This window comes from Fulvia fulva, chromosome 3 (assembly GCF_020509005.1).
Source record: "Fulvia fulva chromosome 3, complete sequence".
Lineage (NCBI taxonomy): Eukaryota > Fungi > Ascomycota > Dothideomycetes > Mycosphaerellales > Mycosphaerellaceae > Fulvia > Fulvia fulva.
Window position 1 is genome coordinate 576,165 of NC_063014.1, and position 24,991 is coordinate 601,155.

At 50.5% G+C, this 24,991-nt stretch overlaps 9 protein-coding genes across 9 annotated transcripts; 6 read left to right on the forward strand and 3 right to left on the reverse strand.

Moving 5' to 3' along the window:
- Positions 1 to 6,354: 6,354 nt before the first annotated feature.
- Positions 6,355 to 6,826, forward strand: CLAFUR5_07921 (uncharacterized protein; the record flags this gene model as incomplete). Its single annotated transcript, XM_047907069.1, has 2 exons — positions 6,355 to 6,408; positions 6,509 to 6,826. The coding sequence occupies 2 exons, from the start codon at positions 6,355 to 6,357 to the stop codon at positions 6,824 to 6,826; spliced, it is 372 nt and encodes a 123-aa protein (XP_047759180.1).
- A 226-nt stretch (positions 6,827 to 7,052) lies between these two features.
- Positions 7,053 to 8,748, reverse strand: CLAFUR5_07922 (Calcium/calmodulin-dependent protein kinase cmkA; the record flags this gene model as incomplete). Its single annotated transcript, XM_047907070.1, has 3 exons — positions 7,053 to 7,136; positions 7,185 to 8,323; positions 8,742 to 8,748. 3 exons carry the CDS (start codon positions 8,746 to 8,748, stop codon positions 7,053 to 7,055), a joined length of 1,230 nt encoding a protein of 409 aa, XP_047759181.1.
- An 810-nt stretch (positions 8,749 to 9,558) lies between these two features.
- CLAFUR5_07923 (Ubiquitin-conjugating enzyme E2 W) lies at positions 9,559 to 11,717 on the forward strand (the record flags this gene model as incomplete). Its single annotated transcript, XM_047907071.1, has 4 exons — positions 9,559 to 9,943; positions 9,999 to 10,078; positions 10,654 to 10,810; positions 10,864 to 11,717. The coding sequence occupies 4 exons, from the start codon at positions 9,559 to 9,561 to the stop codon at positions 11,715 to 11,717; spliced, it is 1,476 nt and encodes a 491-aa protein (XP_047759182.1).
- A 1,029-nt stretch (positions 11,718 to 12,746) lies between these two features.
- On the forward strand, positions 12,747 to 14,411 carry CLAFUR5_07924 (Arginine permease CAN1; the record flags this gene model as incomplete). The annotated part of the gene is made up of 1 exon (XM_047907072.1): positions 12,747 to 14,411. One exon carries the CDS (start codon positions 12,747 to 12,749, stop codon positions 14,409 to 14,411), a length of 1,665 nt encoding a protein of 554 aa, XP_047759183.1.
- A 720-nt stretch (positions 14,412 to 15,131) lies between these two features.
- Positions 15,132 to 17,063, forward strand: CLAFUR5_07925 (mRNA export factor mex67; the record flags this gene model as incomplete). The annotated part of the gene is made up of 1 exon (XM_047907073.1): positions 15,132 to 17,063. The coding sequence occupies one exon, from the start codon at positions 15,132 to 15,134 to the stop codon at positions 17,061 to 17,063; it is 1,932 nt and encodes a 643-aa protein (XP_047759184.1).
- Positions 17,064 to 17,695: 632 nt separating this feature from the next.
- CLAFUR5_07926 (uncharacterized protein) lies at positions 17,696 to 19,941 on the reverse strand (the record flags this gene model as incomplete). The annotated part of the gene is made up of 4 exons (XM_047907074.1): positions 17,696 to 17,886; positions 17,939 to 18,095; positions 18,146 to 18,623; positions 18,674 to 19,941. The coding sequence occupies 4 exons, from the start codon at positions 19,939 to 19,941 to the stop codon at positions 17,696 to 17,698; spliced, it is 2,094 nt and encodes a 697-aa protein (XP_047759185.1).
- Positions 19,942 to 20,044: 103 nt separating this feature from the next.
- Positions 20,045 to 21,043, reverse strand: CLAFUR5_07927 (uncharacterized protein; the record flags this gene model as incomplete). Its single annotated transcript, XM_047907075.1, has 2 exons — positions 20,045 to 20,689; positions 20,738 to 21,043. 2 exons carry the CDS (start codon positions 21,041 to 21,043, stop codon positions 20,045 to 20,047), a joined length of 951 nt encoding a protein of 316 aa, XP_047759186.1.
- A 616-nt stretch (positions 21,044 to 21,659) lies between these two features.
- CLAFUR5_07928 (uncharacterized protein) lies at positions 21,660 to 22,193 on the forward strand (the record flags this gene model as incomplete). The annotated part of the gene is made up of 1 exon (XM_047907076.1): positions 21,660 to 22,193. The coding sequence occupies one exon, from the start codon at positions 21,660 to 21,662 to the stop codon at positions 22,191 to 22,193; it is 534 nt and encodes a 177-aa protein (XP_047759187.1).
- A 1,032-nt stretch (positions 22,194 to 23,225) lies between these two features.
- Positions 23,226 to 24,407, forward strand: CLAFUR5_07929 (putative acyl-CoA dehydrogenase IBR3; the record flags this gene model as incomplete). Its single annotated transcript, XM_047907077.1, has 2 exons — positions 23,226 to 23,324; positions 23,382 to 24,407. The coding sequence occupies 2 exons, from the start codon at positions 23,226 to 23,228 to the stop codon at positions 24,405 to 24,407; spliced, it is 1,125 nt and encodes a 374-aa protein (XP_047759188.1).
- Positions 24,408 to 24,991: the final 584 nt, after the last annotated feature.

Sequence of the window (24,991 nt, forward strand, 5' to 3'; positions counted from 1 at the left end):
GATTATAGCGCTAGGATAGAGAAGGAGGGGCCCTATATAGGGTCCTATCGGGCCCATTTCGCTAGCTTCTATATCCTCGCTAGCTTACCGGTGATTTCTTCTACTATAGCTCTCTAGCCGACTACTTTCTCCCTCCGTATTGTAGCTTTCTTCTATTAGTATACCTCCCTATATACGTTCTAGGCCTCCTCGCTATAGCTACTCGTCTATACCCGGCGGGCTCTCCTTACTTCTCTTACTACCGTAGTGCACTTCGGCGTCTAGTATAGTTTAGACCGTGTCGTTAGTTAGGTAAGCGGAACGTAAAGTGAGGTCGCTTTTCTTATTTCGTCTATTAACCCCTAGACTGCTTCGTCTATCTCGTCTTTACTGTTATATTACTACTACGCGATCTAGACTAGCCTCTTAGAGTTATCGAGGTACGCCTAGATGTTGGCCTAGTAGGCCTTTCCCTAGTTTAGCTTAGGGGTTCTCGCTAGTGTACGTTATATCTATATCGTAATAGAGGTCCTAACTAGTATATAGTCTAACGACGCCTCGAGTTTATGTTCGATCCTATAGTAGGTTACCGTATAGTAGTAGCTATCTAAGATCTAGGAGAGGTCGATCGTGCCTTAGAGTCCCCCTCTCTTCTAGGTACCTAGGTCCTTTAGGGTATTAAGGGCAATTACGTTGCTCGCTATTAAGTCGAGTACTTCGTCGGCTATAGGGTACGGCTATATAAGGCTTTCCTAGGAAGGGTAGTATATATTAAAGTCTCCTACTACGATGTAGCACCCTTGTCTCTTAAGCGTACTATCTAGGTGTCTATAGACCCCTAGGTCGCGGCTAGACCTCGAGGCTAGCGGTTATATATATAGGTTGTATATCTAGGTACTACCTACGTAGAGGGAGGTAATATCGCCCCGCCTTCTTCGTCTATATAGTACACTACCTCCCAGTCGGATTCTAGTATGTCCTTACTAATATAGAAGCACGTACGGGGTCTGCCGTCGCCTCGTAGGTATATCGTATAGCCTAGTAACTTATAGGTCGTTAGTCTCTTATAGTACGGGTTAATCTATAGCTCCTAGATTACTAGGACGTAGTAGACGTACGGGTCCGCCTCGTATAGGAAATAGTTCTAGACTATATCCTTGCTATAGTTAACGTTATACTAGATAATACTAAGCGTGTCGAGGCTAGTTATTAGTATCGATAATCATTTCCTCTATAGCGTCCTATGTCCTACTACCCTATACGTCCTAGTCTACGCCTATCGGCTATATACTAAAGGGGAGCCGGGCCTAGTTAGATTCCCTCGCCGTAGCTAGTAGAGTACGTAGCCTCCCGTACGCCCTAGGTTACGTATCCTTTATATCGTTCTCGGCCCTAGGGCGCTTATACCCGACCGCCGCTAGTTAGTTCCGGTATAGGCTAGCCTTACGGTCGCCGTAGAATCTTAGGGCGACGGTTCTGTTTGTGATTACCTTGTTTTTCGCTAGTTTCCGCTATAGGCATTCCGTACTATACGATAGGTAGTACCCTAGACAGTTCGTGTACCGTCTCGTAGTCGATATATAGTCCCTAGATATATAGTCTCCTATATAGTTCGAGTAGGCCTACTTGCTTATATACGTGTAGGTTTAGTGTCTATACTATTAGCATTTAAAGCATTAGAGGACACGAGAGGATAAGGAGTGCTTTTCTACTATCTTAAGGCTATATTGCTAGACTAGGCCTTGTTCTATCGCTAGATCCGCCGCTTTCGCGTCTTATAGCTATACTATTAGCGCCGAGGCCTTCTTACCTTCTAGCCATTTCCTATAGAGCTAAGTCGCCTTCTAGATCAGAGAGTTAAGAGTGACCGGGTTGTCCTCTTAGAGAGCGCGTAGGTGACCTTAGTTAGTTAGGTCGAACTCCTTAGGCATATCGTAGACTAGGATCGTAAATTGCTTCGTTAAGACCTTCGCTAATACCGTAACCTTAGATGCCTACTATAGCTATGCCTCTAGGTACCTCCTAGTAGTAGTAGAGCTAGTATAGATCTATAGAGTACCGTTAGACTATTAGTTCACTACGACTACCCCTAGTTAGTTAATTCGTTAGGCGAGCTCCTTATTTAATAGCTTCGTAACTTCGGCCTAGTCTTCCTTTACTATTATACGGATCGTAACTACATCGTACGTTAGGCGGGGGCCTAGTATCGATACCGCGACCGATACCTAGCTATAGGGGTGTTGATTCCGGGTGGCCTTACTAATCGCCTAGGACGTCGTCCTTATTTCTTATTGCCCTCGGTAATACGATAGTATAAGCGCCGTGCGTAGCTAAGTGATTATTACCTATAGAGACCGGTAAGGGAGCTGATCGTTAGTTTCTATACTTTTTACGTCCTCTATAAGTTGCTACTAGTTGTCTTAGGGGAGCTTCGCCTATAGAGCCGTAGGCGCCGTTAGTACCGTAGCCTAGGCTACTATTGCCTAGGAGTTGCCTAATGTAGCTAGGTACCTCCGCGGCGTTTAGAGCTAAAGAAATAGGGTGAAGAGAACTTTAAGCTATCCAGATTAAATAAGGTAGAACTCCCTTAATTCTAGGGGCAGTGGCCTGCTTTATATATCGTTAGAATAGCCTTGATAAGAGCTTTCGAATATGTCGTGTTTTGGGGCTACTTTCGAGGTTCCTAAATAAGGACTCAACGTAGGTTAATACTCGTCGTACTAGGGACGGCCGAGGACTATATTATATTCTAGTAATACGTAGTAGCTAGACCTAGTCTCTACGTAGTTACCGATCTAAATCTATGCCGTTGTTCTATAAGTAATAAGGTTACCAGTAGGTCGGCTATCTACTAATATCAGCCCTAACGGATTAGGTAGCTATATTATATTAAGGTTATTCTTATACGTAAAGTCGATATTAAAGTACGTAGAGTTAGTACTATTATTATAAAGGGTTTAAGTAGGGATCTTTCTATTTACTATATATAGTATAACTAGATAAGAAGCTATTACCGGATTGTATTTATCTATAGAGTAGTTTATAGCTAGTAGGGAGTATACCGATATACTTAAAACCTTACCTCTCTTAGGAGGCCTATATTTATGTTTATACTTTCTCTCGTTTTCTCGTAACTCTAACTCCTACGGTCTACTACGTATTACGCTTACGGAGTAGACTAGGCGTTTTCCGCGCCGCCGGTATTATTAGCGTTACTACTATAACTACCGTTACGGCGGTTATTACTTAGGTTATAGCCTAGCGTAAATAGGCGGCGGGCGGCATCTCGAAGGGGGTACTAATCGGTATCGATACGGCGGTAACCTTCTTATTCGCATTTTAAGTACCGATTCTAATCGATATATTCTTAGGCGTAAGTAGTATCTAAAGGTTAGATATACTAAAATGCCTAAGGTCGATTAGCCTATATAGTCTTAGCGTTCGGGTTAGTATTATTACCGCTACTACCCGAAGCCGTATCCTTCTTATCGTCGTTATCCTTAGTAGTCTTCTTATTACCTTAGGTCTTATTACTATTACCGGTCTTACCGTACTTAAGGTCGAACGCCTTAAACTTATCCTCGTAGTTATATAGCGTAGACACGACTTGCTTAAGGGTCATATTGACTATGTCCTCGTTTATAATACGGTTATTATAGCGCGAGTTCAACTTACGGAGTAGGAAGTCCTTCTCGAGTTTCTTTTCCTTCGCGCTATTATTAAGGTTAATAATATCGGCGTTCTTATAGAAGGATAGGTAGAAGTTACTAAACTTCTCCTTATTACCCTACTATAGACTATTGAGCTTAGTTATAGTATTAGTATAGGTATTACGGGTACCGTAGCGCCGGGCTAGATCTTCTATTATCTTATCTATAGAAGCGTACAAAGTAGTCGTACCTTCCGTAGACTTAGTAAGACTAGGGATCTTTAAGTCGATATAGGTCTATATACCGTTCTTTAACTAGCTCTAGACGTTCTAAAGGGAGTCCTTTATAGTACGGTACTTCGAGGCTTAGAGCTTAACTTCGGTAGTACGCTACTACTCTTAGAACTTAATATCGTCGCTCTTTAGATCGAACTTAGTAGGGGCCTTTAGCTCGTTAGAGGACTTGATACTTATTAGTTATATCGGCGTCGTAAGTCGTATATACGGAGATAGGATTACTATCTAAGTCGGTACTTAGGCGATTCTTCCTACCCTTACGACTACCGTCCTTACGGCTATTCTTACGGCCCTTATTACCGTCGTCCTCGTCGTCTAATAAGTCGGATAAATCCGGGTCCGAATTCTTCTTATTAGGCTTACCTCTATTTTACCGACGCTCTAGTAACTCTTTAGACTCGGTTCGCTAAGGTAGTAGGTCTTACTTTTCCTTAGACCGGCTACGGTCCTTCTCTTGCTTCTTAAGCTTAGTAATACGCTTCTTAGCTACTACGAGCTTAGTCTTGGTCTCTACTAGCTTACTCTCCGCTACCTTATACTACGTACGATATACCTTCTTTATATCTTTAGCCCTCGTAAGCTCGTCTAGGTCGATAACGATAGTATTATTACGCTTAGTAATCTCCTCCTTTAGTCGCGTAACCTCCTCTTCTAGGGACTATCTAGTCGCCTATTCCGTGTCGATTATATCTTCGAGTCGGTCTATCTAGTCTTTAGTATCTTACGCCTTACGGAGGTTAATACGGTTAGCTATATCGAGCGTAGTATTAAGCTTATACGTACGTTAGTAATCGGACTCGATATTATAGAGGATCTTATAGATCTACTAGGGATAGTTATTAACGGTCTTCTTAAACTTGTCTATGTCTAACCCGTTTAACGAGTCGAAGGCTTCCTAGAAGTTATCGATAGTAACCCTCCTCTTCCTCGGTACCTTAGTACCCTTATCTTCTATCTTATCCTCGATAAACTCCGCCCTATATAGGTTAGCTAAGTTTAGCTCTATCTCGACCTCCTCTTCCTTAATCGCCTTAAGTTAGTCGAATACCTTCTTATACTACTTACGGTACTAGTTATTCTTATCGAGGAGCCTTTTTACGATATCCTCTTTACGTCCTTAAGTCTATATCGCCGGGTTCGCGCTATCGTTATCGGGTAGATTAGATAGTAGGGTAAAGAAGGATAATCTATTAAGGGACGCGCGATAAACGCGTCTATTAGCATTCTCTATACTTACGCCTAGTACGCCGATACCGGTCTGTCTTACTATTATTACTATATTAGCTATAATCTACTTTAAGGTACGACTTAGCGAGTACGATACCTAATCTTAGTACTTCCTCGTATACTATCGCGGTTTCTCTATAATCTCTTAAATATAGCTTCTCGTATCTCTCTATACGTTAGTAATAATCTATTCGAAGTGTTATAAGTAGGTATAAGTACGTAGTCGGGTAAGGTATAAGTTAAATAGATATTCTATCTAAGAGAGGCGCGGAGGGCGCGAGAGTTATATACGGACGCCAAGCCGCTAGTCGGATTAGTTAGCGGGCGCGAGGTCTAGGTACGTACCTACGGGTTTAAGTAAATGTACGCCGGTACGGTAATAATAAGATAGGGTTTATAATAGGTATTATTACGTCTTAGAGCGTCGTTACGGGTTTATAAAAGCGTAGTAGAAAGAGGAAGGTCGTTTAATAGGGTAATATAGAGGGAGTAGAGAGATAGCGTATTAGATAGCTCTTATACGAAGCGAGATTAGTAAGCTATATAAGTCTAACGAGGCCCTTATATAGCGGAAAGTACAAAAGCGTAAGTATATTTAGTCTAGAGGGTCTCTAAGCTTCGATAAGGCGTTATAATTGATACCTATAGAGGATACTAGGAGGTAGGAAGTGAGTAGAGAGTCGCTAGATAGTGTTCGGCTAGTACTAAAACTACGACGCTATAAGCGATATAGTAAGTCGGGGTATAACGTACGTACCTATTAAGTAGACTCGCTAGATAGCAAAGAATCTAAAGGGGAATTGTCCTCCTAGTAACGATTCTGTAGGATGTCGTCGTGTTAAGATACCGTCGTAATTAAAGTGGAAGTAGTATAGTTCTTAGTAAAAGTGGCCCGCTTAGTAGTATAGCCCGCTCGGTAGTATAGCCCGCTCGGTAGTAAAGCACGTTATACTTTATTAAGAATATAAAATTACGTAACTTAAGGTATAGTAGAACGCCGCATATTATAGATAAGGCAAAGTACCGGAGCAGATCCGGCGCCGCTGTTTCTATTTCGAGCTGTTATACAGAAGTCTCTAACGGTCGTCCGTAGGCCACGGACCTCGGAGATCGCAGCTCCACAGCATTGCGTCAAAAGGTAAGCTATCCTTGTAGACTCCAGCTCTATCAACTGCCATAGCACACCTTCCAACCCACATCCAATGTCCAACACCCAAACAACACCACGAGAAACAGTCCAACAACAGCCCAGAATGGTACATCATTCCCCAGCAACCGCCTTCCGATGCTATACCCCTCACCCCCTTCCTTCCAGCGACAACGCAGCTTGCCTCCAACCACTAACACCCTTCCCAGTCCCTGAGCACAATAGCCCTCGTCCTCGGCGCCCTCACCGCCGGCGGTGGAATCACAGGCTACGTTCGCACCGGCTCCATCCCCTCCGTCGTCGCTGGCGTGTCCGTAGGCACACTGTATCTTCTCGGCGGCTATCGACTTCAACAAAAGGCGTCCTACGGCGTCGAATTGGCTCTCATCGCGTCTGTTGTGCTTGCTGGAAGCTCCATCCCACGAGCGATCAGGGGCGGGTTCAAGCCACTGCCGACGGGTCTGAGTGTATTGGCGACAATCGGCTTGGTCGCTTATGGCAATGCTTTTGTGAATAAGACTAGGTAGAGGCGAAACGAATAGCAGGATGGAGTGAACCTGTCAAAAGAGATCGATGAGTGATGAACATTGTGAGGATGATACGGTGCAGGCAGAGCTGTGGAGGTTGTATCGCGTTCAAGAAATTCAGTCGATTCTGTGGTATCTAGGTCAAAGTCGCAGAAACTGGCATGTACTCAGCACGCCTCACAGCACTTGCTCTCGCTCGGATGTCGATTTGTACTCCAAAACTTCATCATGTCGACTTGCTGGTGTGTTCTGACATGGTCTTTTGCTTTTCTTCCTCGGCCTTCATCTCGCGCACCTTCGCCAGTACCACCTATCTCACGTTAGCAGCTGCTCAATCAAACTCGCACAACACACGTACCTCTCTGAAGATTGCACTCTTTGCCAGCTTACTAAGACTCCGCTTCCTTTGCGGCTCATGCTCCGGCGGGGCAAGGGACGAGGTGCTCGTGGTGCTACCGTGCCGATGGCTGATCGATTGGTCGGCTGCGGCGATCGGGTCAGCAGGCACGTCGGCCTCTTGTGGTACGTCTTCTTCCTCGTCTTCCTGCATTTTGAGTGCCTCGATGCGGTTGGCGAGCTTCACAAGGTCGATACCTCTCTTCAGGCGAGCACGTGCCATATATGCCTTGATCTCAGGAAGCAAGTTGTGGTCGGTGGCACCCTTGCCTGCAATCCAAGGATCGTTCAGTGCTTGCTGGCTGGAGACTCGCTGGTGTGGATCGGGCTTGAGGCAGGAGAGGATGAAGTTCTTTGCCTCCTTTGAGACGTCCTTCCAGTATCGTTCGTGGAAGACAACACGTCCGTTTCGGGTTTCGTCAATCAAGTCGTTGAGTGATTCTGAGCGGAAAGGAGAGTAGCCACAGAGGAGAGTGTACGTGATGACACCAAGCGACCAGACGTCGACCGGCTTACTATGCCCTTTTTTGAGCATGACTTCCGGTGCAGCATAGCCAAAGGATCCTGCCATGGTCTTGAGCACACCCTCGGGACTGTCCAAATGCTTTGCGATGCCAAAGTCTGCCAGTACCAGATCCGAGTTCTCGTCGCGGGTCATGTACAAAAGGTTCTCCGGTTTGAGATCTCGATGCACGACGTCCTTGGAGTGTAGATAGTTGACGGCGTCCAGGACTTGTCTTATCGTCGCGGAGGCGTCCTTCTCAGTAAACTTGCCCTTGTCGCAAATGCGGTCGAACAGCTCACCGCCTTGAGCAAGGTCAGTGATGATGTAGTATTTGTCGCGGCTTTCAAACCAGTCCACAAATTTGACAATGTGAGGGTGTTTGAGCGTTTGCAGCATCTCCAGCTCATCGTACACCATCTGGTCGTTGCCCTTGACGTTCTTCTTCAGGATGATCTTCACTGCGACTTTGCCGGTTGGGCCACTGGCTTCCTTGACGATACCATAGGTGCCAGCGCCGAGGGTACGACCCATTTGGTATTTGCTCTTGCGGTCATAGCTTTCGGGTTGGCCATGGAGCTTGTTCAACATCCCTTGTACTTTCATGATTGATGTCAGCCATTGTTTAGAACGCATGTGGACGATGCGAATGTGTGAGGGAACTGCATCGCGAGCATTCTTTACCTGGATGCTGTAAGGTAATGTCTGCCAGGATTTGTAGGTAGAGCTCGAACGCTCGAACAGTAGGTGAGACGGTGAATGTTGGGTGTAGGGGTTGGAAAAAAGATGCGAGACAGGATCAAGAGATGTAAGATCCCAGTTTCGATTGCAAATGTGGCAGAGCAGGAGGTGCCTTCGCAGTCATGGGGTGGCCTTCACAAGGAAGAGCGATTGGCGCATTGTTGCCTTGCTCATGACCTGGGATCGCGATGTGACACTGCCAACCACCTTTCAGGCACCTCCTGCTCGTTTCAACTGCTGCAGTCGTCGCTTAGAGATTGTTCTGGAAAGACTCACACGACATGTTGCCTGTCCACGCGGCAGCCTTCTGGCCGCCCTCTCACTTCTTCCTGCCCTCTTCGGTGATGTCCCCTCCTTGTGGCCGTGCGGCTGCTGCTCTTCTGTGCTCGAGTTTGTGCGCGCAGGGCGATTGATATCGTAGCTGAGTTGGAGGAACTTTTCCTGAAGTTGGATGTATCTCGGCCCAGCAGGAGCTGAGCACAGCGTGTGGTATGGATTCGTTTCTGTTTGCCAGCTCGTAAAGCTTGAAACCAATCACGCTGCCCCGCTTCGCCGATCCTGGTCGGTTTTTGTTCGCGCAAGGGTCCAGGCAGGCAGGCACGACCTGCACAGCCACTCTCACGTCGTTGACAATTCAGCTCTCAGGCACAACGTCGCCTTCGTTGCACTGCCTGCCGGTATCAGCGCTCAGCTAGAGACATTCGCGGTGAGAACAGCTTCAGGAGGTCTCCCTAGCCCCTGTCATCTGCCGGACGTGCATTCACCAACGTAGGCCAAGATACTGGCACGTGCTGTCTGATGCAGGCATGAGAGCCCCACCAAGAAGAAGCTGATCACATGAAAGTAAAGGCAGTCACTACTTGATCGAGCTTACTTTATTCTACACTGCCATTGCCAGCTTCGGTCATCCCACTACTCCACCTTTGAGAAGGCGGCACGAACGCTTCATTCACGAGCAGCAATCAATTTTTGGGCACGAGCACGGCGACACATTCCTCAAGTCAGACCCGCCGATTTCGAGAACGAAACATTTCCACCGCATCGGACACAGCAGTACTTCAAAGGCACTCGCGAACAACTCAAGACTGTCATCATGGCTGGGATGTCGGCCAAACGGTTACAGAAAGAGTTGGCTAAAATTCAGCAACCACTTCCTCCAGGCATCACTCTGGTATCCGCGCCCGATCTTAAGCAGTGGGAAATAGACATACAGGTGCTGGACAACCCACTATACAATCCGGAGGAGAAGTATCGGCTTAAGTTCAGCTTCTCTCCACAGTATCCGATCGAGGCTCCTGAAGTCGTCTTCATGAAGCTCGCCGACCCGCCCAGGCCGATACCTATGCACCCGCATGTCTACAGCAATGGAATCATATGTCTAGACCTGCTGGACAAGCAAGGATGGAGCCCAGTACATAACGTGGAGAGCATCAGTTTGAGTTTGCAGAGCATGTTGGCAAGTAACACGAAGAACGAGCGTAAGTACGGCCATGCATCAATATGTCCACGATCGGTGGTTCTGACGAGATATAGGGCCTCCCGGTGATGCGGAGTTCGTCAAGTCCAACCGACAGCGACCTCGAGACATCAGCTTCCTCTACCATGATCCGAATGTCTAGTCGACGGAAGAATTGTCAACAGACACTGTCGCTAACCTGGTAGTTGCAATTGGAGCTGCACGAAGCCAACACAGCGACCAACACAGCGGCAATGGGCTCTGGATTCACTGGGCGCTGCTTGCTCGGGTCACCTTTCTTGTTCTTAGCGAGGCGTTGGGTAGGATATGGGCATTTTGAGGCGCCGGCACTTCTTGACAATACTTTCACTTGAACATTACAACCAGCGTTCTTGAAGCATGCTTCATACATAGTGCAGGGAGCATATACACAATGCGATGCAGAATTTAGCGTATCGCAATAACTTCAACTGATGGCTTGTATCTCCATGCTTCAGTCCAATACGCAATCGTGAATGCTCTGGCTGACAGACGACTTACATAGCACCTACGAACTCACTCGGCTCCGCCTTCCCCAGATTCACGATCACCTCGGCATCACTATTCGCAGGTTGACCTCGATGTCCATCATGGAGACCTGCGCACCATGGCGATGTTATGGCCCTACTCACACCCGCATCAAAGGTAAGACGTGTACAGTACATCCGGCGACTATGACTGACGTTGCAGCAGAGGGCCCTAGCTAACCTTCGCTCCTTCACCTCCCCACCGACGCACTGGTACAAATGCCCGCTCGCGAGAAGGGCAGCAGTCCTGATACTGCTGTTTGCTGATGGAAAGGGCGACCTGCGAGTGGTGTTGACGATAAGAAGTGCTGGTCTCAAGAGCTGTATGGTACATCATGGCTCGGGCAGCAGGAGAAACATGCTGATGGACAATAAGATGCCGGACAAGCAGCGCTCCCAGGTGGTAAATCGGATCTGCTATCTGAAACACCTTTTCAGACCGCGCGAAGGGAAGCGTTTGAGGAAATCGGCCTGCCCATGAGCGATCACAAGCTGCCGCCTGGCTACTCAGTAGAGCATCTTACCGAGCTTCCAGCAAACCTGGCAATGACAGAGCTTGGCGTGAGGCCTTGTGTGGCATACCTGAAGACACCGGAACCTTCGCCCAGAAACCAACATCCGGATGCTGCGAGGGACATTTTGCCAAAGCTCGATGCACGAGAGGTTGCAGCAGTCTTCACTGCACCATTCAGAAACTTCCTGTTCGAGAAAGACATAGACGAAGAAACGCGGGAGAAGGTCCCGGGAGAGTGGTACAAAGGCTCCTGGCATAGTTGGCACGAAAGTGCATGGCGTATGCATCAGTTCTTCGTACCGGTCACACCATCGACTGTGTTTCTGGCAAGAAAGCCAAAGTCCTACACCGATCCAAGGCCACCGCAGGAAGTCAAGAGCAGACCGACGACGACTGGTGCGAAGACTCCTGGGTCGAACTCAAAGCAATCTACGTTGCAGCCACCACTTTCAAGGTCTTTCTATACCAGCACGAACAATGCACTGGAGCAGCCCAGGTATAGAGTATTCGGGATGACAGCCAGAATCTTGGTCGATGCCGCTCGCGTGGCTTATGGCGAGGAGCCCGAATATGAACACAACAGCCATTTTGGAGATGAGGACATGATTGCAAGGTTGAGAGCGATTGGCAGGCTTGCCAGTGAGAGGAAAGAGGGAGACGTGCTGACCCGTGAAGTGATGAATAAAGCAGCGAAAGCCACGCCATCGAAAATCTAGACGACTGCCATGTACGAGATGATATACACGATCGCACTGCAATTCCGACAGCGTCACAGATGAGGAGCCACGCCGCACTATGCTCATTAGAAAAATGCAGGCACTGTACTCTGGTGTGCATTCTTGCGAAACTGTGGTGTGTAACGATCATGCAACAAGTTTCATGATCAGTGGAATTCTTCCGTCTTGCATACCACATCCGATACCCCAACCAACGACACGATCACCTCGAGCGTGAGCGTGAACACAGCGCACGACGCTGCTGCATATATGTGGAGCAACAATGATCTGCAGCAGCGGAGTGGATTCAGTGTTCTCGTGCCGAGTGCTGTTCCTGGATGCAACACCAAGATCCTCCTGACGCCTACCTCCGGCTGAAATGTGTGCTGACATGATACAGGAATTAGTTGTGCGGTTTAGGCCGTAGATAAGAGGCTGAATCGTGATTGAACGACAACCACGAGCAGGATCTGACTCCCACTCGCTTTACGTCGTTGGGGCTCTCGGGCTTCCTGGATCTCGGCAGCAAATACCCAGAACGGGACTGTACCCGCAACGCTAGGCCCATACAAGCTACCGGGCGCCCAGCCGGCGTCCACATGGCCGTGCGCCGGGCACGCGAGCCCCGATCGTCCTTCTCGACGTTGTCCGACCACAATTTGCACTCACAACGCGAAAATTCTGCTAGCATCTCGCCGCTGTTGGGTGCCGGAGTGGATGCAACGCTGCGCGACTGTTCTTACGTACATATATCCGTTAACGGCAAGGCAAGTCGAGCATTCCGTAAGTTTGCTGGAATGCGACATTTCCTTCACTCTAATTCGTTCATCACTACGTGCACATTGACTACAGCGTGAATCAGTTTGCGGAAAGCGCAAGGGCGCACGCGACAAACAGAAGCGCTTCGTTTGGCTCGTGGAGGTTGGCTTTTTCCTGGGAATACATCCTTGCTAACACGCACGCACGGACACGGATACAGACTTCACCTTCATACCACCGCCACGAGTTGGCTAACTGATAGTCTGAGCAATGGCGGACCATATCAAGTCGGAAGATGCCATATTCGGTGCTGGACCTAACGAGAAGAAGACAACCTACGATGTCCACTCTACCTCTGGAAGCAGCGATGTCGAGAAGCAGGATGACTCGATCCGCGCAGGGACCACAGTACAGCTCAAGCGCAAGCTACAGTCACGGCATCTTCAGATGATAGCGATCGGAGGAACCATTGGTACAGGACTCTTCATCGGATCAGGTTCGGCACTCGCAACAGCAGGACCTGCTGGAGCACTCATCGCATATGCCTTCATTGGAACTTTAGTCTACTCGGTCATGGTGGCGCTTGGAGAGATGGCCACCTATATCCCGATATCCGGTGCCTTCACAGTCTACGCAGCAAGATTCGTTGACCCGGCGCTAGGATTCGCTATGGGATGGATCTACTGGTTTTCCTGGGCAATCACATACGCACTCGAGTTGACGGCATGTGGTCTTATCATCCAGTACTGGGCACCAGAACTCAATGTCGGCATCTTCATTGGCGTATTCTGGCTAGTCATAACTGCCATCAACTTCCTGCCAGTGTCATTTTACGGAGAGGTCGAGTTCTGGTTCGCATCGATTAAGGTCCTCACAGTCATTGGCTTCCTCATCTTCGCCATCTGTATCGACGCTGGTGCAGGACAGCAAGGCTACCTCGGCTTCAAGTACTGGCATCACCCAGGTGCTTTTACACCATACAATGCAGTCTGGACGGATCAAGCACTCGCCAAGTTCGTTAGCTTCTGGTCTGTGCTTATTCAGGCTGGGTTCTCGTACCAGGGTACAGAGCTTGTCGGTATTGCTGCTGGTGAGACTGCCAACCCACGCAAGACTGTGCCCGCGGCTATCAAGAAGACCTTCTACAGAATTCTGTTCTTCTTCGTCTTCACCGTTATCTTCATCGGCCTTTTGGTGCCCTCCGACAACGAGCAGCTTCTTTCTGGCAACACCGATGCATCAGCCTCACCTATGGTCATCGCGGCTAAGCTCGCTGGCGTTAAAGTGCTACCAGGACTCATCAACGCCGTCCTCCTCTGCGTCGTCCTCAGCGCAGCAAACGCAAACGTCTACAGCGGGTCCCGCATTCTCGTTGGTCTCGCCGAGGAGCGCTCAGCACCAAGTTGGTTCAAGCTCACTACCAATGGCGGCGTACCTTATGTCGGCGTAGCTTTCACCGCCGCATTCGGTCTCCTCGGCTTCCTCAACGAGTCAACAGACGGTGGCAAAGTATTCGACTGGCTGCTCAATATCACCTCGATCGCCGGCTTCATCAGCTGGACCTGTATCAACATTTGCCACATCGCCTTCATGCGGGCCCTCAAAGCACGAGGCCAATCACGAGATACACTACCATACAAAGCATTCTGGCAACCGTGGTTCAGCTGGTACGGCCTATTCTTCAACGTCCTCATCATCGTCACGAATGGTTTCACTGCGTTCATCCCGTGGAATACATCCGACTTCTTCGTGGCGTATATCAGCGTTATCATATTCTTCGTGATGTACTTTGGGTACAAGCTGGTGTACAGGACGAAGTTTGTCAAGCCGATCGATGCTGACTTGGACACGGGGAGGAAGGAGATCGAGGAGATGTATTTTGAGCAGGTGGTGCCTACGACGCTTTGGGGGAAGTTTTGGGTTTGGATGGGATAGACACGCAAGAGACGGCAGGTTTGGGGTTTCAAGTTGTACATAATGCATAAGCAAGCGAGCATGGAATGTGTATAGTAATGGCTGAATGAGACATGCCTTCGAGATGATCCGCGGTTTGCTGCCACATGCGTACTTAGCCTTTAAGGCTGCTTTCTGCGTTACCTCTTGATAGCCTCTTAGACTTTGGGTGTTTCGCGACGGTGCACAGCCTTTATATTCACGACATCTGCATTTTACACTTTTCATGTCCTCAGATCTCATAGCACAGCAAATTTATGCTTGTTTCTCACATTCACCGTCTGCAAGGCTGCGAATACCATCGTGTATATTGCAGACACGTAGTCTCTCATCAAGTCCATAGCAGCATCGCCGTCAAGTCGCACAACAAGATTGCGACAATAGTGTTCACCATCCGCGAACAAAGATCGACAAAGATCTAACGCATCCGCGCCAGGCAACAACAGATCTGCAAGGATTGCGGCCCGCATCCGGCCTAGCTTCGACTTCTACACAATAGAAGGCATATCTTTATTGTCTCAAACTACCCGCATTTGCAACTTCAACTTCCACCACCAACCCGCCGACCTTCTCCCCAAGCTCACCAACAAATACGCCAACTTGGGGAGATAAGACATCACAACACTCGGCGCATACCGCCCTTGACAACACAAACGCAATCACGCGACATCTTCTCAACAGCACCACATACCACAAGACAAAATGCCCGCACAGAAGCGCAGAGGAGGAGGCGGACCCCGCAGCGCGATCTCAGAGCGAATTAAACAAGGACGTAAAGCAGATCGCGATGGCGATTTGAATATGGGCGGACCGAGCACAAATCCCAGGACGAACAACAGAAGGTATCCAGCGGGGACTGTGGACCTTACCGACCGACGAAACCAGTCCAAAATCAACAAGAACAACTCGAAGCACACTCCTCTCAACTCTAGAACCAACGCGCCCCCTCGTGGCGGGAAGATTGTGGAGTTCAAGGTCACAGGCTGGGAGAAGAGCACGGTCATACATGACAGTGACAGAGGTCAGAAGTCACTCGAGATATGGCTGACAAAGGGCATGAACAAGAGACTCGGCACCGCAGTGAAGCGACAAGCACAACTCAAAAAGACTCGGAGGGAAGGAGATGTGCTCTTCGTATATGTGCATGAGCTTGACTCAAAGGCACTGTCGAAGCTGAACGGCTTTAAGTGGGCTGGCGTGGATCTCACGATTGAACGTACCGACGGATGGAACCATCAACAACAACCGCAACAGCTCTCGGAAGGTAGCATGATGCTCAAGCAACTCTTCCGAGACCTCCTCGAGCGTCGGTACAATATGGACACCAAGCTGCTCGACCTCTCGGCCTTGTATGAAGACCCCGCGCTGCAACATCTCAAAGCCGACATGCAGGCCGCCAAGTTCTTTGCTGCGCTCATGAGAGTCTTACAGCAGTCCTTTGAGACGCCGGACGATCTCTACGCAGCTGTCCAGAGTGTGTCCCTGGCCAACAATAACCTCGAAAACGTTGACAAGGTGAAGGATCTGTCGTATGCTCTCCCAAAACTTCAAAATCTCGACCTTTCGAACAACCAGTTTCAGAGACTCGACGCCCTCGACTTGTGGAGACGTCGCTTCCGAGATCTACGACACCTTATCGTTACTGGCAACCCCTTTGTGCAGAACGAACCCGACTATGCCAAAGAGCTGGTTGGCCGATACCCGAACTTGCGCATACTCAACGACCTTCAAGTACGCACCGACGAAGATGTCGCTCGACGAAGGACGACACGAGACTTGCCACTACCGATCAAGGGTCCTCTGTTCGTTGACCAAGGTGAAGTCGTCGTCAACTTCGTGACCCAATGGTTCGCGGGCTTCGACAACGACCGACTGGGACTTGTGCAGGCCTTCTACGATGACAACTCACGATTCTCCCTTGTCATCAACGGGTCGGCACCACGTGACCCAGCCGGCTTTGCCGATGAGTCTCAGGAGTGGGGAGTGTACATGAAGTACAGTCGCAACCTTAAGAAGGTGTCTGGGCTTGGGTCACGAATGGGCAAATCTTACCGCACTGCCGCTGCTATCGCGAAGCTCTTCCAAGATCTGCCCTTGACACAGCATCCGGACCTTATGACAGAAGCACGCAAGTGGATGATTGAGTCCCACGTGCAGCATAATGTGTCGCATCCAGGTCAGCCAGGTGGTTTCGAGGGCATGTCAATTGATATCCACGGCGAGTTTGACGAGATCGACGGACGGACTGGCAGCACGAAGAAGCGCAGCATGGACCACAATATTGTGATCGGTCCCGGCATGGTTCCTGGCCAAGTGCGTGTGCTCACCCACATGCTCACCATTCGAGCGTATGGTGGCACGCAAGCCTTCGAACCCGATGTCGTTACGAATTACAACGCTCATACACCACCTCCAGCTGCTGAGCCCGAGGCTTATCAGGTCGCGGGTCTTGATGAGGCCCAGGCTATGGCTCTCTGCACCCAACTGTCCACGAAGACTGGGATGACTATGCAGCTCTGCAAAGACTGTCTCGACCAAGCTGGATGGAATTACCCTGTGGCTGAGGAAATCTACCAGAAAGCGAAGCCCAACCTCGGAGGAGAAGCGTGGATTAGGGGCGTTCCCCTCTGGTAATTTGCTGCAACGCCACCGATAACATTGCCACGGTGGAGAAGAGAGAACGGCAGCCAAGAAAGATTTGTTTCACATGCATCGGAGCGACATTGTACTTGTATTTTGTGTAAAATGGGAAAGGGCATAAAGGAAATTGACGGCATTAGCGAGGCGTTGTACAGATGGGGTTGGCTTGGAATGGGATAAGGCGCAAGTGATTTTTGATGATACCAGATTGACGGCTGCGAAGGCAAAGATGGCATGGTCAATGCGAAGCATTTTTCAGGCAATGAGACAGTCCGCGAGGATGGTGCCAGGGACGGCGAGACGCTGGACTTGACTACCGAGTGGAAGGAACAGAGTAGACTAGCATGCGCAATCGAGATGCTCGCCCACTGAGGTTGGGTAGAGCTTTGGAGAGGGATGACAGTCACAGGCACTTCCTCAAATTTCCATTTCAGTGTCCTTATTTTGTCCCGTGACACACGCTATGTACACCGCGGAGCGATTGTACATGGCCGGCTGACAAGTACCAACCGTTCTGTCCATCAGCGCGATGCCAACTCCCATTTACCGCACGGACGTGTTGCTCCATTGCCCGTGCAAGTGATTCCAGATGCGCTTATCGAAACATGCATCCTCCTGTCAGCTTTTCATAGCTCTCTTCCGACAGCGTCCTCCTGCAGAGCATGGACCCTACCAGCCTTCGACATCTCACGGCGATACTTCACCAGTGGCGACTGCTTGTTCTCCTCTCGATCGCACAACAAAGAGCCACCAAGGACCCAGAACACATCTGTTGCGCGAGTGACGGCGATGTTGACACGAGCCGGGGTCATGAAGCCTACAAAATTGTCAGCATCGCGGCACTGGAACCTGTCATGCATTGTGCTTACCGAGGTGGTCGCCATCTGGGAATGTGGCATCGAGGATGGCCATGAAAGATGAGTGGCCTTGACCACCATCGACAGTCTCAAGTCGTGGCATGTCATCGACCGTAAACTGCGATGGAAAGGCAGTAAGCTCGTTAATCTTAGTCTGGTATAGGGTTTTCTGAGCAATGTTAGCCATCAGCACATAACAGCATACACAGCACTGCTTACCGCACAGCGATACGGACAGACGATCGTCACATTCTCCGATAGCTTCTCTCCACGAGAGGAGAAGTAGTCGTACAGCTTGGGAAAAATGTTCTCGAAGAAGACCTTGACATGCGATGGTGAGCCTCTTGAGTTGCCTTGCACCACGAGGCTCCCATAGACTTGAATCCAGTGCAGCCGGAGGTCATGATCGGAAGCCTTCAACTCAAACTGTCCTTCTCGAGTGATGATGTTCAGCAAGGCTTCGCGGAAGCCGGGCTTGACCACTTCGAGGGACTTGTTCATGCCATCAGCGCTGCGCATGTTGCCATCGTAGATTTCTTGGCCGGGAAAGTCAGCAAGGGCAGCATGTATGCTGTACTGCTCTCTGAGTCTGAACACTAGGTAGCCTTCTCTGATCAAGCGAAGTGGCAGCGAGAGGTTCAGACGATCCCAGTATGGGTTGAGCTGGCGGGTGGAAGTATTTGTTGGGCCGATTTGCCTGCCATTGTTAGCACACACTCGCCCGAAATGACCGTGAGAGGCACTTACTTCTCGTCGCCGAATAGGAAGACACCCCTCACCGCATGTGCCCATCGCGGGCACAGAATGCCAGCCCAGACATTAATCTCCTGATCCTTAGGCGCCTCGTCGATGAGGATCACCACCCCGACGCGCTTAGTCCCATCATCTGCATCTGCATACCAGTTCTTGATGAGCTCCTTGGAGTGAATGTTGCCCGACGTGGTGATCATGTATCGGCTTTGACTGATGATGTGGTCCTTGCACGCACGGTACGCCTCCTCGTAGTGCGACCAGTCGACGGGCGTCTCCTCATCGGAATCTTGCTTCTTCCGTTGATGAGCAGCGACATCGCTGGCCTTAATGGCGTGTTGGCGGTGTTCGTCGATCAGTTCGCTGAGGCATGCCCAGGCGTCCACATCGGCCTCACCGATCTTTTGTCTCATCATCTTAGCCAACCTCCTCATCTCTGCAGCGACGATCATCGCCTGCAAGACGCCGTATTGCTTGACAGTTCCCTGCACTTGCTCCCTCTCATCGAGAGCTATCAGAAACTCTTGGAATGAGAGCACTTCACCGCCCTTGTGACCGACTGAGGTATTCGCTGCTTGCTTTCGCGAGAGTTTGCTCACTCCGATGTCCCGTGAGCTCGGAAAGAGCCGCAGAAACTCGAACTTGGACAGGTTCCAGTCAGGGAACTCAGCATAGAGCTGTGCAGGCGTAAGTCCGCTCGCAACGGCGTCACACTTGCTGTTTGCGGGAGAAATCGACAGCACATGGTAGCCCAGGCACCAAAAGTACAGACTCAGTGCACGATTGAGCATGCTCTTTCCGGTGGCTGCTGGCCCCATAATTAGATGGAGACCACCTTTGACATGCTTCAGACTGTCGATAATGTCTAGTCCTTCGAGATTCCATGGTTTGCAAGTCCGTAACGACTGGAAATGCCTCTCCTGGTCGTCTGATGGTATGCGTGACGCTGCAGTAGTATCAACGTAAGGTATATCTGCATGCCGTTGGTTCAGCAACATGGCACGCCACCGCTTGCTGTCTTGCAATTGCCGCGCCGTCTCGAGTTGCCCACTGAAAGTAAAGCTGTTGTAGTGAGGCGTGAAGGTTACGTCGAATTCAGGGCGGGCTAGATGCTTGAGTTGCCGGGCAGCGTTGGCAAACGAGCGATGTGGGTCTGATACAATCCTGAAGATGGCAGCATAGTGTGGCAAAGAAGGATGATGGTCCAAGAGCCTGCCGACGATATCGCTGTAATATCCAGACTTGTGAGGCAAGGGAAATGACATTTTGCACTCCAATTCCTTGGGCAGCTTGGAGATGCTCTTCTTACCGCTCACATCTCAAGGTATACCGTGTCGAGAGAATCTCCACACGGCGATTACTGTGTACTCACCACAGTCGATGAGCTTCGCGCTGTGCTTCAGCCGCGACCTGAGAGTAGACCAACTCCACAATGGCTGCTTTGACCGTCGGGAATGTGTGTTCGGCTTTTTGCGGTACCATCAGGTGGCGATTCTGTCCGGAGATGAGCTGCTGCACCAGCAGCATCCTGTGTAGTATGCCGCCCTCCTCTTTGTACTGCAACACAGGAATCGCCAGACGGTCTGGATCGTTGCCAAACGCCGCGTAATCGACCCCTGCTTTGATGGATGGGAGAAGGTCGACGGTCTCGCCGGACACGCGAGCTTGCACATCTCTGATGTTATGCAAGTCGCCTATGCGAACGCGGCGGTAGGACAGCTGTAACATGAGCTGCACAGGTTTATCGGGCGAAATCAGGCTCTCAAGCTTGTCAATGATGCGATGATCGTACCCGTCAGGTCGGTGCTGTGTGCGATCGAGTTTGTTGCATCCGGAGCATGCCGCACCATAGACGACAAACGACATCGAGCCGCTAGGAGTACAGTGGTAGTCGTAAATGCCTGGACCTGTTTCCGGGCTCCTGTTGAAGTGGCAATCAACCACGAGGGTGGTATACAGGTGGCCGGCGGTGTTCTTTAGCTCGTATGAGATGCGAACTCCTGGTACGAAGGACTGTCTTCGGGTCAGTAATCATGTCACACAGGACATGCAACAACTTACCAGATCATTGTAGGTGACGTGAAGTTGGTGGCCACCGGCGTGGTAGTTGAAATCTGGCGCAAATCTCCCGTCATCGAGCTTCATCTGGCATGGCACAGCTGGATCCATCTCGCCAGTGAGGTCTTTGAGCAGTTTACCACAATCTGTGACATGTACGAGCTCCGTGCCGCTGTTGATCCTGCGGCCGGTGCAAGCATCCTTCAGGTTGTCGAGGTGGCCGTAAAGCTTTCGATCGGCGACAAACATAGTTGCTTTCGCTGCAGTCGGAGATGGTAATGACGGTGGCTCATTATCGTCGGCGGCCATGGTGATGGCGGTGGGCTGCAGGGCAGCGGTTGGAAATCAATGGCGTGTATGTTCGCGCGTGAAGTGAGGATACAGTACGACCGCGGCAAATGTTGTGTTGAAGCGCAGAATCAAACCCACCCGAGCTGCCGCCTGAACCGCTGTCGCGAACCTAGCGCGTTGCACTGGCGAAGTGAAGCAAGAAGCAAGCTCAAGGAAGGCAGGCGCGATGCCGCTTCTCAACGGTCAACAGAACATCGATTCTCCACTTCACTCTCCACGTCACTCCACCTGTACATCACCATATGATAACGGCTGTCTGCTCAACCAACCTGCGCCGGCACCAACCCTTCCCAATAGGCCTCTCGATCGTACCTTGTTGTCTCTGCTAGCGATCCTTGCTCCCTCCTGTTGTCGGCCATCAACCCTTGGAATAGCAATCCCACGATATCTGCGCATGCAACATCCACAACCTCGCACCAAGCTGTGCTGCAAATCAGCCTTCTATGTTTGACAACTGCTGACGATGCATCGCGGACAGCTTTATTATCGATATGTCCGGGACCGAGCAAAAGCACCAGAAGCTGCGCCCAAGCGTGCCAGGACAAGTGAGTGTAATGACGCAGATGTCAGGTCGATGTCTTTATTGGGTGTCCTGTTGTTGATAGCTGACGATTGTTTTTTCACGGATGCGGCGTTCAATGACAATATCGACGAGCGAAACGCGGCCCGCGAGCGCTTCAGGTCGAAGGTAATTCCAAAAGTCGAAGTGTCAAGCGACGAGGACGAGGGCGAGGACGATGGCAAGGACAAGGAAGAGGATATGGAACATGCAGCTCCTGTCCGAAAGCCTGCTGTCGCGCCAGTGCAGGTGAACGGACACAGGAGATTCGATGAGGCCAGCACTCTGAACACTCCGGACCTCGAAGAGCCAGCTCGCCATGCATTCCCTACCTCCAGAGGTATGCAGCCGACATTGAGCCCATCGACGAATCCGCCAGCGCCAACGTCCGACGCCCGTCTAGACCTAGTGGCAGAATCCACGACCTCGACCGCCCATGATCTCGACCGGTATCGATCGCCAACACCGCCGCCACCTGCCCTTTCCGAGAAAGAGCGGAGGAAGTTGAAGAAGAAGGAGGCGAAGCGCGAATGGGCGCGCAGTGCCTGACACATTTCCCCACCCCTTCACACTCAGGCTCGAATGCTCATCTTTTCCCCTTTCACAGCTCGAACCACGGCGGTCTTCGTACCACGGCAGTCAATGCTGGTTTTGCTTCAGTAAACTCTCATAGTGACCACAGAATGGAAGAATCGCGGGTGGATCTTAGACCTTTCCGAAAAATCATTTATCAGCGCCTAGACACCCAGCTTTGTCCATCGCAGCCATCTTCTGGGGTGACACGGCTGTTCGAAACCGTTCTCAACAATGACTCCGAGGACACACATCAAATGCGAAGACGCGCAGCATGGACCTGGAATGCTTGCAAGTGGTCTGGCTATAGCGCTCGCGCGCACCGGCCCATGATAGCATGCGGACCTATGACTGGGTCGTTTGGATGCTTTGCAAATCCTTGAGAGTTTGTCCTCATCAGAGTCAGTCTTTCACCGATGCAAGATGTCATATGCGTGCGTCGAAGTCTGCTTATAAGCAGCCTATACCCGCAACCATGATCTGGCAATGTACTCCCTAAGCCCGAGCTTAATTGACTCGCGCAGCGCTTGTCAGCAGAATACTGCCGGCCAGAGAGAACTGTCTGCCATCACCCTCGATCGCTCTCGCTTCACCCGGATGGCTGCGTAGTCAACGTCATAGTCTCGATATGCAAACTGGACGTGATGGCAACGCTTCGCGCTCAAAGGATCTTGTACAGTGCCAACAGCAAGACCGCCGTCAATTTCCGCCGGCATCAATGGTAAGGTAAACGATACGCGGAGCATCGCAAGCCGTGTAGAGCGGAAGTCATCGCAAGCATCGCGGTACTCAATGAGGTTCTTCTGGTTGTGATAAAACTGACGAACACTGATGCAAGGATGTTATGAAAGGTGAAGTCGGAGTTTGTCAGTGCCAGAGAGTCAGTGCGCAACCGCGGACGCAACATGCGATCGACAGCCTCGGTACTCTTGCTCCACGCGGCATGCTCTTCTTACCCCCTCTCTCTCATGGTAAATCATGTAGTTCACTCAGTGACAGCCATCCAAGATGGCAGGCCCAATTCGACAACCTATTGATCTCGACAAGCTCGCAAAGTACATTGATCAGAATGCACCAGAGATCAAGACGCCGCTGGACGTGAAACAGGTAACAGAGAGCTCCAGAGCTGGCTGATACATGTAGCATTCACTGATGATAGCACAGTTCGGCTATGGACAATCCAACCCAACATACCTCCTCACAGACTCCAAAGGCGACAAATATGTAATGCGAAAGAAGCCCCCGGGCAAGCTCCTCTCGGAGACCGCCCACCAAGTCGACCGCGAGTACCGCATTATTAAGTCCCTCCAAGACACCGACGTCCCTGTCCCGAAAGCGATATGCCTCTGCGAGGATGACAACGTCGTAGGCACAGCCTTCTACATCATGTCCTTCCTCAACGGTCGCATCTTCGCCGACCCAGCCATCCCCGACGTCTCCCCCGAACATAGGAACGCAATGTGGAAGAGCGCAGTGACAACCCTAGCCAAGTTCCACCGCATCGCCCCAAAGAGCGTTGGCATGGAATCCTTCGGTCGTCCCAATAACTTCTACAACCGCCAACTCAAGACCTTCGCAACCTTGTCAGTAGCACAAGCACAAACCAAAGACATCGAAACAGGCAAACCAGTCGGCAACGTCCCCCACTACGACGACATGGTGTCCTTCTTCTCCAACCCACAAACCCAACCAAAAGACCGCGGCACTTTCGTCCACGGAGACTACAAAATCGATAATATGGTCTTCCACCCCACAGAACCCCACGTAATCGGCATCCTCGACTGGGAAATGGCCACAATTGGTCACCCAATCTCCGACATCGTTAACCTCACATCCCCGTTCGCGACAGCTAATGACCCGCTCGCTGAAGCGGCGGGGCGGGCGAATGATGCGTTCAAATCTGGGATGACGCCGGGGCTACCGACGAAGGAAGAGTGTCTGAAGTGGTATCAAGAGGTTGTCAATCTCGAGATCACGCCGGCGGAGTTGACGTGGGGCGAGGCGTTTTGGCTTTATAGGGGTGCGATTATCTGTCAGGGCATTGCGGCGAGGTATGCGGTGAGGCAGGCGAGTAGCGAGAAGGCGAAGGAGTATGCGGTGCAGATGTATCCCATGGGAGAGATGGGGTGGGAGTTCGTGAAGAGCGTGCAGAGGCAGTTTGAGGAGGGAAAGGGAAAGTCGAAATTGTGAGATGTGATCATCAATTTAAAGATTGCCATGCGTTTCATTCTCCACTGCGTCTCCAGCAATTCTTGCGAAGAGCTTAGCACACTCTGCAGGCTTGGACAGGAAAGGACTATGACCACTATCCATCGTCTCAAATTTCCAACCCTGCCTCTGCTCCTCTGTCAACCTCTCGAAGAACCCCTTCTGCGAGGTAATAGTGCATCATTTATCGGCACTTGAGACGCTGGATAGTTACTTCTCACGACGAGATTCGTCTCATTGTGGTCACAATAGGAAAGTGCCTGCAGGGCACGGATAGTGATGAGGAGAACAGCAGCACGGTAACGAAGCGAGAGTTTGCAGAGCAGAAGATTGTGTTACTAATCACTCAGCCACGTGGCGCTCATGCCAACTTCATCCCGAGTATCCTTGTCAGTGACGCATCTGTGCAACTTCACTGAGCTCCGCAATCAAGTCCACGACCAGGATTGTACCACACGAAAGGGTGACGATCGTGTCGAAAGGTCACAGGTCGCCACAGAGCTGGAATGAGCTCGAGACTGATCCATAACATGCCCATACTGTAGTAGTCTCTGTATCAACACCTC